The 18,995-nt window shown below is 40.7% G+C and overlaps 1 protein-coding gene across 5 annotated transcripts in view; it reads left to right on the top strand.

Moving 5' to 3' along the window:
* Positions 1-18,995, top strand: part of Dpp8 (dipeptidyl peptidase 8) — a 53,812-nt gene that overhangs the window by 19,441 nt on the left and 15,376 nt on the right. For all 5 annotated transcript variants that reach the window (XM_041679356.1, XM_041679357.1, XM_041679358.1 and 2 more), the window contains 7 exons: positions 2,142-2,203; positions 6,397-6,497; positions 7,100-7,277; positions 8,056-8,215; positions 11,620-11,699; positions 15,500-15,652; positions 16,346-16,481. In XM_041679356.1, coding sequence (XP_041535290.1) covers positions 2,142-2,203; positions 6,397-6,497; positions 7,100-7,277; positions 8,056-8,215; positions 11,620-11,699; positions 15,500-15,652; positions 16,346-16,481 — 870 coding nt within the window. The remainder of the gene's footprint in view (positions 1-2,141; positions 2,204-6,396; positions 6,498-7,099; positions 7,278-8,055; positions 8,216-11,619; positions 11,700-15,499; positions 15,653-16,345; positions 16,482-18,995) is intronic.

The raw sequence follows: 18,995 nt of genomic DNA, 5'->3' as shown, positions 1-18,995 counted from the left end.
AGAAATTGAAGAAGACACCAGAAAGTGGAAAGACCTCCCATGCTCTTGGGTAGGTAGAATTAATATAGTAAAATTAACAATCTTACCGAAAGCAATCTACAGATTCAACACAATGCCCAGCAAAATCCCAGCAAAATTCTTCAAAGACCTTGAAAGAACGGTTCCCAACTTCATTTGGAAAAGCAGAAACCCAGGATAGCCAAAACAATCCTGGGCAATAAAAGAATTTCTGGAGGCATCACAATCCCTGACTTCAAACTCTACTACAGAAAGAGCTACAGTACTGAAAATAGCCTGGTACTGGCTTAAGAACAGACAGGAGGACCAATGGAACTGAATAGAATACCCGGATATCAATCCACACATCTTCGAACACCTGATATTTGATAAGGAAGCAAAAAATATCAAATGGAAAAAAGAAAGCATATTTTACAATTGGTGCTGGCATAACTGGTTATCAACATGTAGAAAAATGAAAATAGACCCATATCTATCACCATGCACAAAGCTCAAGTCCAAATGGATCAAGACCTCAACATAAAGCCAGCCACACTGAACCTTATAGAAGAGAAAGTAGGAAGTACACTTGAACGCATTGGCACAGGGAACCATTCCTAAATATAACCCCAGCAGTACAGACACTGAGAGAAATAATTAATAAATGGGACCTCCTGAAACTGAAAAGCTTCTGTAAAGCAAAGGACATGGTCAACAAAACGACAGCCTACAGAATGGGAAAAGATCTTAACTAACCTCACATTAGACAGAGGTCTGATCTCCAAAATATACAAAGAACTCAAGAAATTGGTCACCAAAAGAACACATAATCCAGTTTGAAGAAATGGAGTATAGACCTAAACAGAGAACTTTTCAACAGAGGAATCTAAAATGGCTGAAAGACACTTATGGAAATGTTCAACATCCTTAATCATTAGAGAAATGCAAATCAAAACAACTCTGAGATTCCATCTAACACCTGTAAGAATGGCCATGATCAAAAACACTGATGACAACTTATGCTGGAGAGATTGTGGGGAAAAGGGAACATGTCTGCGTTGCTGGTAGGAATGCAAGCTGGTACAACCCCTTTGGATGTCAGTGTGGTGATTTCTCAGAAAATTAGGAAACAACCTTCCTCAAGACCCAATAATACCACTTTTAGGTATATATCCAAAGAATGCTCAATCGTGCCATAAGGACATGTGCTCAACTATGTTCATAGCAGCTTTGTTTGTCATAGCCAGAACCTAGAAACAACCTAAATGTCCCTCAATCGAAGAATGGATTAAAAAAAAAAATGTACATTTGCACAGTGGAGTACTACACGGCAGAAAAAAATAACGACGGTTTGAATTTTGCAAGAAAATGGATGGAACTAGAAAACATTATTTTGAGTGAGGTAACCCAGACTCAGAAAGACAATTATCACATGTACTCACTCATAGGTGGTTTTTAAACATAAAGAAAGCCTACAAACCACAATCCCAGAGAATTTAGACCACAATGAGGACACTAAGAGAGACTTACATAGATAAAATCTATATGGGAAGTAGAAAGTATAAAAAGACAAAATCTTCTGAGTAAATTGGGAGCATGGGGACTTTGTGGGAGGATTGAAGGAGGGAGGGGAGCAGAGAAAAATGTAGAGCTCAATAAATATGGAAAATTTTTTTCATAATCAAAAAACGAATCCACAGTCATTCAAATGTATAGTCAGTTTGATCATTAACAGCCTTCATAAAGATTGTTTGCTTATTAAATATAGCTTCTGGTCTTTCATTGTGTTTGGAAATGGGTAAGCCCACAGTACAAGGAAATCAGGAGGAAGGTATGCTTCCCTGTCAAGGACTTTTAAGTGATTTTGTTCTTAATGAGATTTTGTTCATTTTGTGTTTGCAACACTTCAGTTAACTTTTGTAAGTAAGTAGTAGACAACTTGCCTTTGTTTTCCTACTGACTCTTTCTAGTTTTAGCCTCTTTCCTGTTAGCTATTCGTACGAATTTGAAATAGGTTCTCCTTTGCACAATGAAGCCCTGACTATATACAATATTCCTAATTTAACTAAAATCTGAAGGACAGTGATCTGAAGAAGTTGGTTGGAGTAATTCTGCACATTATTCATTTATGTTTCTTTCTAAAGGCACAGCAAACCCAAAGGTCACTTTCAAGATGTCAGAGATCCTTGTTGATGCTGAAGGAGGGGTAAGTGTGAGGCACTGAGCATTCCATGCTTTGGCTTCTGGTGTAGGAGGCTCTTTGGTGCACTTTTTGTCAACTTGTTGAGCTTGTTGAGACATTTGTGGTTCGTGATTTATTGGTTGACCTAATTTTCTTCCTTGAAAGCACTCATATTAGGCCTGCGGGGAGGGTTATGTAAGAACCACATTAAATCCCCAGAAACCACATTTCAAAAGCTGTCTGTTAGGCCGGGTGGTGGTGGCACACACCTTTAATCCCAATACTTGGGAGGCAGAGGTAGGTGGATTTCTGTGAGTTTGAAGCCAGCCTGGTCTATAGAGCAACTTCCAGGATAGCTAGGGCTACACAGAGGGACCCTGTCTCAAAAAGAAAAAAAAAAAAACTGGCAAACCGGGCGGTGGTGGCGCACGCCTTTAATCCCAGCACTTGGGAGGCAGAGGCAGGCGGATCTCTGTGAGTTCGAGGCCAGCCTGGTCTACAAGAGCTAGTTCCAGGACAGGCTCCAAAACCACAGAGAAACCCTGTCTCGAAAAACCAAAAAAAAAAAAAAAACCAAAAAACTGGCCTTTGTAGTATGTGCTTATAATGTCAGCACTGGGATGGACACAGAGAGATCACTGGAGCTCTCCAGCCAGCCAGCTTAGCCTGCTTATTGAACTCCAGACCAGTGAGAGACTGTGTCTCAAGAAATAAATTCTGAGGAGTAACACAAGTCATCTGGCCTCTGCACATATGCATGCACCACACAAACATGTTTTTGCTCCTTGCAGGTAGTTTTTGCTCTTTGCCTTTATTAATTGTTCAATCAACGTAAAGCAGTGTTTACCTTCTGTGTTGGGTATACATCACATTTATGGTGGATTGAATAACTCATATTTCTCTTGTACTGTTGCTTTCCATTTGGACATGCTCACAAGATTAGTTAAAATGCAGATTATGGAGACTGGAGAGATGGCTTCTCAGTTAAGAAGAGCATTTTCTTGTGGAAGACCCGAATTCCATTCTTGGCACCCAGATCAGGAAACTTCCTACCATCTATAACTCCATCTTCAGAGGATCTGATATCCTCTTCTGATTTCCATAGGTACTTGCATTCAAGTACACATACATACATATAGATACACACATACACATACCTAAAAAAAAAATCTTTTTTTCTGGGGAGGGTGGTTTTTTGACAGGCTTTCTCTATGTAGCCCTGACTGCCATGGAACTCACTCTGTTGTCCAGGCTGGCCTCAAACTCACAGAAATCAGCCTGCCAGTGCCTCCCAACTGAACTGTTGGATTTAAGTTATAGGCCACTATGCCTGGTTTTAGACTTTTTTAAAAAACATAGCTTTAAGCCGGGCGGTGGTGGCGCACGCCTGTAATCCCAGCACTTGGGAGGCAGAGACAGGTGGATCTCTGTGAGTTCAAGGCCAGCCTGGTCTACCAAGGGAGTTCCAGGACAGGCTCCAAAGCTACAGAGAAACCCTGTCTCGAAAAACCAAAAAAAAAAAAAAAAAAAAAAAACATAGCTTTACCGAGATACCATTTGCATACAGTGCAGTTCATTCAAGTTTAAAATTCAATGACTTTTTGTATAATCACAGAGTCGGGCAGCCAGAGTCCATTTTAGAGCCTTATTATTACTGCAGAGAGGAACACCCCACCCCTTAGCTATAATCCCCCAGTTCTAGGCAACCACTAAGAATGCATGAATGAAATCACAGAATATATTGTCTGGCTTCTTTGCTTAATGCTTTCAAGGTTCGTCTGCATCATGGATTAGTACGTGTGTGTGTGTGTGTGTGTGTGTGTGTGTGTGCCCTCATGTGTTGCTAGAGAGCTCTAACTAAGGGCCCCAGTCTTGCTACCTTTCTGCTACTGAGCTGTATGTCCAGCCCATGTGCTTCATTCTTGTTATTTTTATGTATGTGCTGGGGTGGGAGCAGTAAATGCATAGGTGTGAGAGCCAAAAGTCAGTGTCAAGTGTTTTTCTTGATCAATCTCCACTTTATTTTAATTTTATCTTTATGGGTATTTTGCTTGTATATTTGTATACCACATATATGCCTGGTGGCTAGAAAAAGGCATTTAGATCCTCTGGAGCTACAATGATGAGTGCCACATGAATGCTGGAGATTGAACTGGTCCTCTGGAGGAGCAGCCAGTGCTCTTAACTACTGAGCCATTTTTCCAGCCTCGATTTTACTTTTTGAGACAGAGTCTCTCACTGCACCTGAAACTCACTGATTGGCTAGACTGGCCAGCCAACAAGCTACAAGGTTCCTCCTGTTTCTGCCTCCCCAGTGCTGAAACAACACAGTGCTGCTATGCCTGCTGTTTATGTGAGTACTGGAGATCCAAACTCAAGTCTTCTTGCTTGTCAGGCACATACTTTACCAACTGAGCCATCTCCCCAGCCTCCATTATTTCTTTTTGCTGTTGAATATTATTTCTTTCTGTGGTATACCACATTTTATTTACCTATTCATCAGTTGATGGGTATTTGGGTTTGTTTTGTTTTTGTTGTTGTTGTTTTTTTTTTTTTTTTTTTTTGTTTTTCGAGATAGGGTTTCTTTGTGGCTTTGGAGCCTGTCCTGGAACTAGCTCTGTAGACCAGGCTGGCCTCGAACTCACAGAGATCCGCCTGCCTCTGCCTCCCAAGTGCTGGAATTAAAGGCGTGCGCCACCACCGCCTGGCTATTTGGGGTTTTTTTTCTCTTAAAAGGTTATGATTTTGACAGCTTTCCCAGTACTTTCTAATCCCAGTACTTGGGAAGTAGAAGCACACAGATCTCTGTGAGTTCAAGGCCAACCTCGTCTACAAAGCAAATTCCAGGACAGCTAGAGCTGTTGCTGCATAGAGAAACCCAGCCTCTACAAGGGAGGGAGGGAAGGAGGGAGGGAGGGAGGGAGGGAGGGGAAGGGAAGGGAAGGAAGAAGGAAGGAAGGAAGGTGTCATGAAGCCAAACAGTGACACATGCCTGTTATCCCCGCAATGTCTATATGCAAGAGTCTGAGGCAGGAATTTCACAAGTTTGAGGCCATCTTGGGCTTTATAGTAGGAGTGTGTCTTTTGAGAGAGAGTGAAAAGGAAGGGTTGGAGAGAGACAGCTGGAATATGCATATGCATGTGTGCAAGTGTTTGTAATGGGTTTTTTGTTTGTTTGTTTCTCTGGGGTATACCTGGAACAGTGGTTGGGTCATGTGATAATGCTCTATTAGTCTTTTGTGGAGCTGCAGGCTGCTTTAAGAATTATATTCCCACCAGCATTGTATGAGGTTCCCAGTCTATTCACATCATCCTAACCCTTGTTTTTATCTGTGTTGTCACACCCCTCCATTTAGAAGCCATAGTGCATTTCCCTGTGGCTAATGTTTCCTGTTTATCTTTAAAGAGCTACCTATTCAGATCCCCTTTTGTGGGGAAGAGAGTTCAAGACAGGGTTTCTTTGTGGAGCCCTGACTGTTCTGGAACTCACTCTGTAGACCAAGCTGGCATTGAACTCACAGAGAGCTGTCTGCCTCTGCCTCCTGAGTGCTTAGATTAAAGGTGTGCGCCACCACTACCCTGCTATTGCCTTTTTTTTTATTTTGTTGATTTTTTATTTTTTTTTATTTTTTTATTTTTATTTTTTTTTTGAGACAGGGTCTCTCTGTGTAACAGTCCTTGCTGTTCTGGAACTTGCTTTATAGACCAGGCTGGCCTCAAATTTAAAGAGCTCTCCCACCTCTGCTTCCCAAGTACTATATTAAAGGCATGTGCCATCACCGCCCTGCTCCATTTTTTTAATTGCTTATTTTTTTTTTGAGTTGTGCTTGCTAAACTTTTAAAGGAAAAAGCTATTTGCCTATCAAGTTCATTTCTTTCACATATTACACAGCTGTATTTTAGACTAAGATTTGGCGACTTAAGGACTGTTACTTCTCCTAGATTCTAGATCTAAAGTGAGCAAAACTTGAGCCTGTCATTTATTATCAAAGGCTTTGTTAATATAAACCCTAAAGAAGACTTTGAGATCATGTCAGTGCCTGTCCTAGAATTTTCCTGGGTCTAGAAAGCAACAGGAAACTGTTGTTTGATTGCTGGCTTTCCTGTCCCTTTGTACCCTTTTAAGTACCCATGTCTGGAAAGATGGTGCTATAAGTAGACTAGTGAGCGTGTTATTTTCTTTGTCTTCTATAACTATTTCCTTTTCTTCTTACTAGATTATAGATGTCATAGATAAAGAACTGGTTCAGCCTTTTGAGATTCTGTTTGAAGGAGTTGAATATATTGCCAGAGCTGGATGGACTCCAGAGGGAAAATAGTGCGTATGTTCAATTGTCACTTTCTTATAACGAATTTAGGATCCAGAGCTTTAGAATGTCTGTGGTGTGGGCTTTGCCTTCCCAAGTAAATTGGCACTCCATTATTCCCGCTCAGGCCTTTTCCTTGAACTCCGTGAACATACAGATCTGTAATCCCATAAGTATAAGTGTACTGTATTGTGATTATAGGAATAATTGTTGAATGTAGTGTCTCATGCCTTTAAATGCTAGCTTTCAGCAAGCAGAGGCAGACAGATCTCTGTGAGTTTAAGGCCAACCTGATCTCCATGCTGAGTTCCAGGCCAGCCAAGGGACACATAGTGAAACCCTGTCTTTAAAAAGAAAAATAAGCCGGGTGGTGGTGGCACAACACCTTCAATCCCAGCACTTGGGAGGCAGAAGCAGGTGGTTCTCTGAGTTCAAGGCCAGCCTGGTCCCCAGAGTGAGTTCCTGGACAGCCAAGGCTACACAGTGAACCCTGTCTAGAAAAACTAAAATAAATATATAAAATAAAATTGATAGGTACCAAGGGAGAGAACAGGTGGTTATTCATTTTCTGAAAGCTTGCTTCATTCCTTACTTCTTCTCATTCTTTGAACAGTGCCTGGTCCATCCTACTAAATCGTTCCCAGACTCACCTACAGATAGTTCTGATCTCTCCTGAGTTATTCATCCCAGTAGAAGATGATGCCATGGACAGACAGAGACTCATAGAGTCAGTTCCTGACTCTGTGACACCACTGATCATCTATGAAGAAACAACAGATATCTGGATAAATGTATGCAATTTTCTTTCTTGAACTTGGCTGTATATTTTCTCAGGATACTCAGGCGGATGTCATTCTAGAGCAAGCTAACAAAATACATCCTTAAATTCAAAGGAACCGTGGATATTTCACGTTGGAATGATGGTTCCAGAATGGAGTAGATAGCACTGAAGTGATAGCTCACTAGTAACTGCAGATGTGGTTCCGTATACCCCGCTAGAGAGTCCACAGCCTCCGCTCCAGCCTCTACTTCTGTTAAGACTTTCAAGAGTTGTGTCTAGAAACTGCCTTTTAACTTAGCAAACTATACCAAATATGCTAGTTTTTAATTGAGTTTTGCATTTTCCAATTTAGCATAAAAATTAGATATAAAATAAAAACATTTCTCTGTCTCTCTGTAGTTGAAAGTAGGCTTCCTGTAATTCACCTTCAACTGTTAGAATACTTCTCTTTGGAAAACAAAAGTAAAGCATGTTTTTCCTCCTCCTTTGTGTGTAAGATTTGTACTGTCACATAAGCTTGTGTGCTTCAGTTCCAGGCTGGATAGCAGCAGTCATGGCCATATTGCTTTTTACTTTCTTCCATTTGGAAACGTTTACTTCTCAGTGTGTGAAATCTTTGCCTAAAGTAAAATAAATGTAAGAGGCCCAGGCAAAGCCTACTATTGTCAATGTTCCATATCCTAAGCACTAACCACTGTCTATATTTCAAATAATTCTTCCTTCTCATTTGGTTACCTATGTGGTATGTTTACCAATACATATAATAAACTAAGCTGTTCATTTTGCAGATCCACGATATCTTTCATGTTTTTCCTCAAACTCATGAAGATGAAATAGAGTTTATTTTTGCCTCTGAATGCAAAACAGGTTTCCGTCACTTATATAAAATCACATCCATTTTAAAGGAGAGCAAATATAAACGATCCAGCGGTGGACTGCCTGTCTCAAGTAAGAAGTCTTACTTAATTATGTATTTAATGGTTTATTTTTTATTTGCTTTACATAATTTATCTCAAAGCACACGTGTATAGATAGAGGATAGCTTGTGAGATTCTCTTCTGTTCTTCCACTGTGTGAGTTCCAAGGATCAAACTCAGGACATCAGACCTGATATCAGGGACCTTTACCCATTCTGCCTTTTTTTAGTGGAGGCATGGTCTCACTATGTAGTTCTTTCTTTTTTTTTTTAATATTTATTTATTTATTTATTATGTATACAGTATTCTGTACTGTGTGTATGCCTGCAGGCCAGAAGAGGGCACCAGACCCCATTATAGATGGTTGTGAGCCACCATGTGGTTGCTGGGAATTGAACTCAGGACCTTTGGAAGAAGAGGCAATGCTCTTAACTTCTGAGCCATCTCTCCAGCCCCCTCACTATGTAGTTCTGACTGGCCTAGAACTCATGCAAACCAAGCTATCCTCAGATTCACAGAGATCTGCCTGCCTTGCTAGAATTGAAAGCTTGTGCCACCACACTAGGTTTTGAAAACTTTACAAAATAAAGTTTGTATAGAGATAGCTCAGTGGTTAAGAACACTGTTCCTCTTGCAGAGAACCCACCTTCTGTTCCCAGTACCTACGTGGCAGTCACAACCACTCCTAACTCCAGTTCCAGGGGATCCAATGCTTCCTTCTGTCTTCCAGGGACATCAGACATACAATAAAAGTAAATAGATAAATCTTAGGAGAAAAAACACTGTATAAACAAATATGACATATACTATAGTGGAATATAGTCTTAAAAGATTTATTTATGTATATGAGTACTCTATTTTATGCCAGAAGAAGACATCAGATCCTACTATTGATGGTTGTGAGCCACTATGTGGTTGCTAGGAATTGGACTCAGGCCCTCTGGAAGAGCAACCAGTTCTCTTAATTACTGAACCATCGCTCCAGCCCTTCTTGTTGGAAACCTGGGTTGCTTCCATTCTTTTGGTGGAATGACACTACTCTGACTATGTATGTTCCTCTGTTGACTTTTCCATTCTTTCCATTCCAGAAATGCAATGCTTGAGTCATATATTCTATTTAATTTTTCATGTTTAGCAAACCATTGATAAGGGCTACACTTTTTTTATATTTCTAATTGCAAAATGCAAGGGTTTTCATTTCTCTCTGTTTTTGTTTGTTTATATTTGGAGGATAGGTTTATTTATTTTATTTCTATATGTATGAATTTTTGCCTGCATGTGTGCCTGTGCATCACATGCATGCCTGGTGCCTGTAGAGGTCAGAAGAGGGGGTTAGAACTAGAGTTATAGATGCTTGGGAGCCACCATATAGGTTCTGGGAGCCAAACCCAGGTCCTCTGCAAGAACAAGTGTTCTTAACTGCTGAGCTGTCTCTCTAGCCCCTGGATTATTTTTTTGTTTTTGATTTTTAAAGACAGAGTTTCTGTAGTTCAGGCTTCCTTCCAATTCTCCACAATCCTGTATCAGTTCCCATGTGCTGAGATTACAGGTGTGTACCACTACACCCAGCACAAGTTTTAGTTCTTTATATCCTTGACAGTACGTGTTATTTCCTGTTTTCTTGCTTTTGTAAGTTTATGTTTTATTGTTCCTATTTATTTATTTATTATTTGTTTTGGTTTTCTGAAGACAGGGTCTTCATATGTAGCTTTGGCTGTCCTAGAACTCACTATGTAGACCAGGCTTGCCTTTCACTCACTGAGATCTGCTTGTCTCTGCCTTCCAAGTGCTGTAATTAAAGGTGTATGTCACTGCACCCAGCTGTGGGTTTTTTTTAAATAGCCACCCTAATAGATATAAAGTTGCATCTTCTATTTGTGTTCTTTTTTTTTCTCAAACTCATATATACCATATTAGAGATTGAACCTAAGACTTTGTCTTAGTTTGAGCTAGTTACATCCCCAGCTCTTGTGAGTTTTTATTTTGAAATGTGAATAGATAACTGAGTAGCTGACATCACACACGTGCCACCAAGCCCCGCTTGAAGAAGCATCACATTGTGTTTTGACACAGATTTTTCTAATGATGAGGAGTATTATTACTTTCCATATACATATTGGCCATTTGTATATCTTGTTGAAAGAAATACCTATTCAAGTCCTTTGGATTTTTCAGTTTTTCTGAAAGGCTTTTTAATTACTGGGATTTGAAGAGCAGTGAGCTACATCTTGAAATCAACCAAGTAAACACTAATTATGACTATGAACTTTTCTTTAAAGATAGAGGTCTTATAAAACAGAATTTCTTTCCATGAGCTTCAGCTTAATTTAGCCCTGAACTTAAAACTGTTTTACTAGTTCCTTTGCTGCTCAGGAGTAAGTTCACTCATAGATGAAGAAAGAACAAAGAACTAAGAAAGAACAAAGAACTAAAATAATACTTTGAAACAATAAGGTATCTTTTGTTTGTTTGTTTGCTTTTCGAGACAGGGTTTCTCTGTAGTTTTCGAGCCTGTCCTGGAACTTGCTCTCGTAGACCAGGCTGGCCTTTAACTCACAGAAATCCACCTGTCTCTGCTCCACGAGTGCTGGGATTATAGGTGTGCGCCACCACCGCCTGGCCACAATAAGGTATCTTAAATCTGTTATTACTCCATTAACATCAGCCTCAGAAGGAGGGCTCTGTCCTGCTTGGCCCTATTTTTTTCTTTCTCTTTCTTTCTTTTTTTTTTTTTTTTTTATAATTGCTCCATCTCAGGGATTTCTTTTTTTTCACTTTGTAATTATGTTTGTTTTTTTCTTTCTCCTTATCCTCCCCTTCATAGCTTTAATGTGAAACTCTTTTTGTTCGTTTGTTTGGTTTATTTTGTTTGCTTCCTTTTTCAAGATAAGGTTTCTCTGGTTAGCCCTAACTGTTCTTGAACCCGGCTGGCTTCAAACTCACAGAGGTCCACCTGCCTCTGCCTCCCGAGTGCTGGGATTAAAGGCGTGCACCACCAAGCCTAGGTGGATATTTTATCTGTAATTTTTAGTAACCATTTGAAATAACTCAATACCATTTAATATAATATTATCAATTATTGTCTTTAACTAGTTCCAAAACATTTACATTACCTCATACCTAATATTGATTTTTTTTTTTTTTTTTTTTTTTTTTTTGGTTTTTCGAGACAGGGTTTCTCTGTAGCTTTGGAGCCTGTCCTGGAACTCCCTTTGTAGACCAGGCTGGCCTCGAACTCACAGAGATCCGCCTGCCTCTGCCTCCCGAGTGCTGGGATTATAGGCGTGCGCCACCACCGCCCGGCTCTAACATTGATGTTTTTACTTTTGTTTTATTGCAGCTTTTTGTAAAAGACAGTTTGCAAAACTTTTCTACATTGTTTCATTTGCTTATGGTTTGGATAAAGTACTGAATTTTGGTTGTATTTATCTACAGGTGATTTCAAGTGTCCTATCAAAGAAGAAATAGCAATTACCAGTGGTGAATGGGAAGTTCTTGGCCGGCACGGATCTAATGTATGTTTCTTTATTCTACTGATATGTTTGGTTAGCCTCTGCCTTGTGCATACACTACAGAAAAAATGAATAATACAGTGTATGTATGTATGTATGTATGTATGACTCCAGTATTTTACAATATTAAGTTAGGGCATAGAAGGATACAAGTTGTTACGAAGGAAAAATCTTAGTTCAATCAGAATGTAGTGATACACACCTTAACTTCCAGCATTTGGGAGGCAGAGGCAGGTTGAGGCCAGCCTGGTCTACCTAGCAAGTTTCAGGCTACTCAAGGCTATATCGTAAGACCCTGTCTTTTAAGAAAATTAAAATAAATTTTTAAAAATCTTATTTTAAATCATAAAATTCACCTATTTTATTACTTTAAAATAAGATGCATTCCAGTTACAAAAGACTGCCATTTTCTAGGCCGGGTGGTAGTGGTGCACACCTTTAATCCCAGCACTTGGGAGGCGGAGGCAGGCTGATCTCTCTGAGTTCAAGGCCAGCCTGGTCTACAAGACCAGGACACCTGCCATTTTCAATTATCATATTATTTTTGTGTATTGTGTGTTTTGCCTGCATGTATGTCTGTGCACTATATGCATGCCTGGTGCCTGTGGAAGCCAGAAAACGGTGTCAGATCCCCTACAACTGGCATTGTGGACAGTTGTGAGCCCCGTATGACTGCTGAGAACTGAAACCAAGTCTTATGGGAGAACAGCCAGTACCCTTAGCCATTGAGCCATTGCTCCAGCCTAAGATCACCATTTTCAAATAATCTTACTGCTCTTTAGTAAGGAAGTAGTTTGTTTGCTTAGGACTTTGAAAATTTGTGAGTTAGCGTATAACCTGAAATTTATGTTTTAGGCATGATAGGCTGTTGATGTTTTTACATCGGAAATTATATTTAGCATTCTTTTTTTTTAAGACTTATTTATTAATTATGTATACAGGGTTCTTCCTGCATGTATGCCTTCTCTCATTACAGATGGTTGTGAGCCACCATGTGGTTGCTGGGAATTGAACTCAGGACTTCTGGAAGAGCAGTCAGTGCTCTTAACCTCTGAGCCATCTCTCCAGCCCATTAGCCTTCTTGAAGTAGAAATTTTCTTTCATTTACCTGTTTTTATCTTGTCTCACAGATTTAAGCTTTTTGAGCCTAGGTTAACAGGGAAGAGCATGGCTTTCCGTCAGTACTATGGACTGGACTCCACCTGAAATGCTGGGCGAGTGCTCTAGTGTTAAGCCATAGACCAGCTACTTTTCTATTTTATTTTGTGACTGGCTCTTTCTTCCTAAGTTGCCCAGGTTGGCTTTCAGCTTCACTCTGTAGCAGGCAGGCCTTGAACAGAAGACCTTCACTAGCCTCTCACTAGTGCCTTTCCTTTGTTTGCATTTGGTTTTGTCTGATCTCTAGACATCCCTCTCCCCCTTTCTGGCTCAGACAATTCAGTGGCTATATTTTTAAAAAATGAAATAGAGGGACTGGAGAGATGGCTCAGGGGTTAAGAGCACTGGCTATTCTTCCAAAAGACCTGGGTTCAATTCCCAGCACCCACATGGCAGCTCACAACTGTCTGTAACTCCAGCTCCAGAGGACCTGAGGTCACCTTCACACAGACACACAAGCAGGCAATACACCAATGTATATAAATATAAATAAATCTTTTAAAAAAAATGAAATAGAGAACAAGGAGCTGAGGAGATGCTCAGTCTGGGAAGTGACTGCTGTGTAAGCACAGGACCTAAGCTTGGCCCTCCCTTACCTGCCAGCACCACCTCTAACTGCCTGACATACACATACACAGAGAGCATACATGCTTACACTTGTGAACACTCACATGGACACATGCATACTTCACAAACAACACATACAAGAAGATTCTGGTCCCACTTTTTTTTTTTTTTTTTTTTTTGTAAAATCCTCAGACTAGTGTGGATAAGACACTTCCACCATTATGTGCTACCTCAGCACAGGCCCAGAGTACCTACAGCCTGGATCGTTAAAACTAAGCATTAAAATAAAGTCTTGCTGTAGGCGACCTTGTAAGTCTGAGCTCATTAGGGCCTTAAATAGCCATCTGGTTATATATCCAAATACTGTTTGATTTGTTTGTTTGTTTTACCTCTGGCTGGGCCTGAGGTGCTCCTGCTAAATACCTGAGAAAAGAAATCTCATTGTGGAATTCTAGGTTGTAATAACAAAAACCACATTCAGGGTAAGTTTCCTTAGCCATTGAGATGTCTCAGCAGGTAAAGACCTCCAAGTCTCACAGCCCAAGTTGCATATTTAGAACCCACACAGTAGGAGAGATGTGGCTTCCTCATGTGGTCATTTATTTGCCACATGCATGTTGTGGCACACTTGCATACACAGATACAGGCCGACATAGACACAAAACAAAACAAATTTTTTGTAATTCCTTGAATTGTAGTTGTTGGAGTTAAGAGCTACTAGATACTGGCATAAATCCCAAAATCACATAAGCAGAAGGTCCCTTACTTGGGCAACCTAAATGACTCTCCTGTTCGCCCCTGTGGGCATGAGTTTTTCGAGTCATGCTAATTTTTGTGGTATGTTTGTTTCTCTCAAATTCTTCCTCTATTTTTCTGTATATTTGCTTTGTTTTTTTGTATTTGTGTTGCCTTTGTCACCTCAGCTTTTACAAGTCACTCTGTTGCCCTCAGACTTCACAGCAGCAGCTGAGTACAGCTTTCAGGCTTGAGCTCGTGCAACTCTTCCTCAGTGTGGTCCCAGATCAGGGATGGAACAAGCCAATTGCTTAGAACTATGCCAGAAATTCAGGTTCAGCTAGACCCAGTCCTCCTCAGAAACTGGTGGTAGGACCCAGCAATCTGTCCAGCATCCCTGGAGACTTTAATCCTATTGAATATAAGTACTTACACAGCACAAAGAAAAGAGGCTTACAGATGGGAGTGAAGACAGTGTAGAAATGCCTGATTCTCCGCTGCTTCTGCAGGAAAACCAGCTGGCTTTCTGGAGAGATAGCACATACCTATGGGGATTCCTGAAGGTTTGTTTTCCAGAGCAATTGTGTTAAATTAGGAATGGATGAATCTACTGTAAAAAGTTAACAGTGAAAGGTGTGTGTGTGAGAGATATTTATAATACTTTTAGAACCTTTATCTTCATAAAACATTTTGAATTCTAGTAAATTTTCAGTAGACTAGTAAATTATTTTTAAAGTAACAATGAAAGAAAACAATTTATTTAGATTACTGTAATGAGTGAGTTCAGTTCTAGATAGTAAGATCTTATCTAGGACTGGGGACACTGGATTGCATCCAGTATCAGTGCTTAAAATAAATCTTATCCTTGCTTATTTATAAACTACACTGTTGCTGAAGCTGGTTGATTCCAGTTATTTTTCAATCTGATAGATAAAAATGCTTTTGCAAATTTGTACAAAAGATCTAAAAAAGTACCAAGCTAACATTGCACTGGCTGCAGGAGAGAAATAAAGTTAATCTCTTCCAAATAGGCAAATGAGGTGCGATGTAGGATCTTTTTCCCTGAGGAATTACTATAAGAAAATAATTCTCTTACTTTAAGGAAAGTGCACAATGCAGTCTGATCAGGACACTATCCCAATCGTGTGTAATTTGGCCTTTTACCTTTTGGACAAGATCAACTTTTAGCCATAAACAAAACCAATCTCATTGTTATCAGTAGCAAAATAAAGACCAAACAAGCCCAAGTCAGGGGCATCAGGTGATTGTGTATGAGGGGAACTCTGTGTGTTGCTGGCCTTGTCAACACTGCACTAGTGCTGATTTGTGCTGTGATTTGGCAGATCTGGGTTGATGAAGTCAGAAAGCTGGTGTACTTTGAAGGCACCAAAGACTCTCCTTTGGAACATCACCTGTATGTGACCAGTTACACAAACCCTGGCGAAGTGGTGAGGCTGACTGATCGAGGCTACTCACATTCCTGCTGCCTCAGTCAGGTACTGTGTCCCAGTTGGGAGGGATCCTGTCATAGAAATTGTCATACAAATTCCCTTTGAGTAATGTGAAAATTGGTGACATTGGCCCACAGAAGCCTTGTCTAGGAAAAGCACTGTGTGTTTGTGTTGTGTGACGTTTTACTCTTTTGGCTTTGAGGGGGCTTACCACCCAGCTCCCAAGTAAATCACATACAGAGACTTTATTCTTACTTATGAATGCTTGGCCTTAGCTTGGCTTGTTTCTTGCCAGCTTTTCTTAAATTATCCTGACCACCTTTTGCCTCTGGTCTTTTTCATTTTCTTACTTCTGTATATCTTACTTTCACTCTTATTCCGTTGCTGGCTAGGTGGTTGCCCCTGACCTCCTCTTCCTCATTGCTTGCCCTCTTCCTCATTTCTCCTTCTATTTATACTCTATGCCTGCTAGTCCCACCTGTCCTTGCTCCTGCCTCGCTATTGGCCGGCCATTCAGCTCTTTATTAGACCATCAGATGTTTTAGACAGGCATAGAATCAGAGCTTCACAGAGTTAAACAAATGCAGCATAAACAAAAGTCACACGCGTTAAAATAATATTCCCCAACATGTTTGCCTGAGTTGTCAAACTCCCATTGCTGTAGCACTGGTGTGTATGATCATGGTAGCCTTCCTTGCCTTTCCCATGGAAAGCTGTTGTTGTCTCTCTTTTCTCTAGCATTGTGACTTCTTTATAAGTAAGTACAGCAACCAGAAGAACCCGCACTGCGTTTCCCTCTACAAACTCTCAAGTCCTGAAGATGACCCAGTTCGTAAAACAAAGGAATTTTGGGCCACCATTTTGGATTCAGCAGGTATCCCTTACCCCTGAACCTAGGCTTAACTAAGATTGGTAGCAGAGTGCACTGTGCTGGGGTCTTGTGTCCATGTCTCTTGGGCTGTCTTCCAATTGCTCAGCCCTGCCTATCCCTGAGCTGCTGAGCTTCAGGTGAACCTCATTTCCCGTTCTGTAAATTGCTGAATGAGCTGGGTTTCCTCTTCTCTAAGCAGGAACATGTCTAGAAAACCTTTTTAAAAAGCAGATTGAGGGGGCTGGAGAGATGGCTCAGAGGTTAAGAGCATTGCCTGCTCTTCTAAGGGTCCTGAGTTCAATTCCCAGCAACCACATGGTGGCTCACAACCATCTGTAAAGGGGTCTGGTGCCCTCTTCTGGCCTGCAGGCATACATACAGACAGAATATTGTCTACATAATAAATAAATAAATATTTTTTAAAAATAGCAGATTGAGATAATATATTCTGAACTTAGTAAGACACTTTGAGCAGCGAGGTTGACCCTTTAGGGAATAACTAGTTGGTTGCTTTCTCTAAGTTCCGAAGTCTTTGCAGTAGCCATCTTAGTAGTGGCCAGCACACTTGCTCACTGTGTGAGCAAAGAGGACTGCTGTCCCAGACTCTCATTTTGTAGCCCAGGCTTGACCTTTCTATGGAACCCAAACTATCCTTGAACTCAACAGTCCTCCTACCTTGGCCTCTCAAATGCTAGTGTTTCAGGCATGAGCTACCATGTGGTCTTTTTTTAACTCTTGCTTTCTGTATTAGTTACTTTGTAAATTGCTCTGACAAAATCCCTGACAAGAGCATCTTATGCCAAAGGTTCCTTATCTCAGGCAGAAGCAGGATCTCTGTGAGTTCAAGGTCAACCTGGTCTACAGAGTGAGTTTCAGGACAGGTTCCAAAGTAACACAGAGAAACCATGTCTTGGAAAACCAAAGAAAAGGTTCGTTTTGTCTTACAATATAAAGTAGAGCCTGAAATGAAGTGGTGGCAGGAGCTCCAGGAGATTCACATTGTGTCCAGGCAAAAAGGAAAGAGACAGGGTCTGCTGCTCAACTCCCTTTCTCCTTTGCACTCTGTTAGGGACCCCAGCCTAAAAATGCCACCCACATTTACAGTCAGTCTTCCTCAACTAACCTAATCTAGAAACCCCTCACAGACACGCCCAGGGGTTCGGTTTTTCAGCTGACAAGATCACCTATCACTATCTTTTTGAAAATTTTATTTATGTGAGTTTTGTGTGTGTGCGTGTATGCGCACATGCGCTTGTGCATGCCACATGTATGTAGGTATATATGCCACATGTATGTCATAGAGACTAGAGAGGGCTTTGGATCCCTTGGAGCTAGAGTTACAAGCAATTGTGGTACCTGGTATGGATGCTGAGAACTAAACTTGAGTCCTCTAAAAGAGCAGCAAGTGCTTTTATCCGTTAAACCCCCTTTCCAGCCCCTACAATTTCTTTCTTCCTTCTTCCTTTCCCTCCCTTCCTTCCTTCCTTCCTTCCTTCTCTTTTTATAGTTTATTTACTTCTATTCATTTGCATTGATATTTTGCCTGCATGTATGTCTGTGTGTGGTTGTTAGATCTTGGAGTTAGGGACAGCTATGAGCTGCAGTGTGGTTGTTGGGAATTGAACCCAAGTCCTCTGGAAGAACAGTTAGTGCTTTTAACTACCAAGCCATCTCTCCAGCCCCTGCCCTACAATTTCTTAAATATAAAGAATAAATTTTTTTAAGTGTCTTTTAACTCACTTTGTCTTCAAATCTACTTCTATGTTAAATGTTTTCACTCCTTACACTTGACTAAGAGATCAAAGCATTAATTTGGGTTTGGGGAGATGGCTTAGTGGATAAGAGTGCTTGTTGTCCTACTATGAAGTCCTAAGTTCAGATCATGAGCACCCACATAAAAGCCAGGTAGAATTGTGAGCCTGTAACTCACTCAAAGCTGGAGAGGACAGAGATGGATCCCAGGGGCTTGATGTCCAGTCAGCCTCGCAGAAGTGCAAGCTTCTGATGCAGGGAGTGTTTCGAGGCCATAAGGTAGAGGGAGGACACTGATGTCTTTCTTTTGCTGTCACGTAAGTGTGCACAGGCGTAGATAGGATCTTGAACGCTTGCACCTTCACACACACACATCATATTGCAGCACACACACTAACAATAATAATAATAAACTAGATGTGGTAGTGCACCCCTTTAATCTTAATCTTAGCACCCAGGAGACCAAGGCGGGTGGATCTCTGTGAGGTCAAGGCCAACTTGATCTACAACTCAAGTTCCGGGACAGCCAGGGCTATGTAGAGATACCCTGTTTCAAAAATAGATAGATAGATAGATAGATAGATAGATAGATAGATAGATAGGAAGGATGGATTTTTTTAAAAATTTAAACTATTGTAGACCAAAGCATTTGTGCATATTTTAAAGTCAGGGAGCACAATTGCCAATATGGTAATAACCTCTCATGGGGACTTCACTGTGCACAGGCATTGAGGGGAGGTGGTGGCGCACGCCTTTAATCCCAGC

The sequence above is a fragment of the Microtus oregoni genome, unplaced genomic scaffold (assembly GCF_018167655.1).
Source record: "Microtus oregoni isolate MIOR12 unplaced genomic scaffold, Mior012 000032F_ref0000030, whole genome shotgun sequence".
Taxonomy (NCBI): domain Eukaryota; kingdom Metazoa; phylum Chordata; class Mammalia; order Rodentia; family Cricetidae; genus Microtus; species Microtus oregoni.
This window is presented reverse-complemented; position numbering and strand designations above follow the sequence as displayed.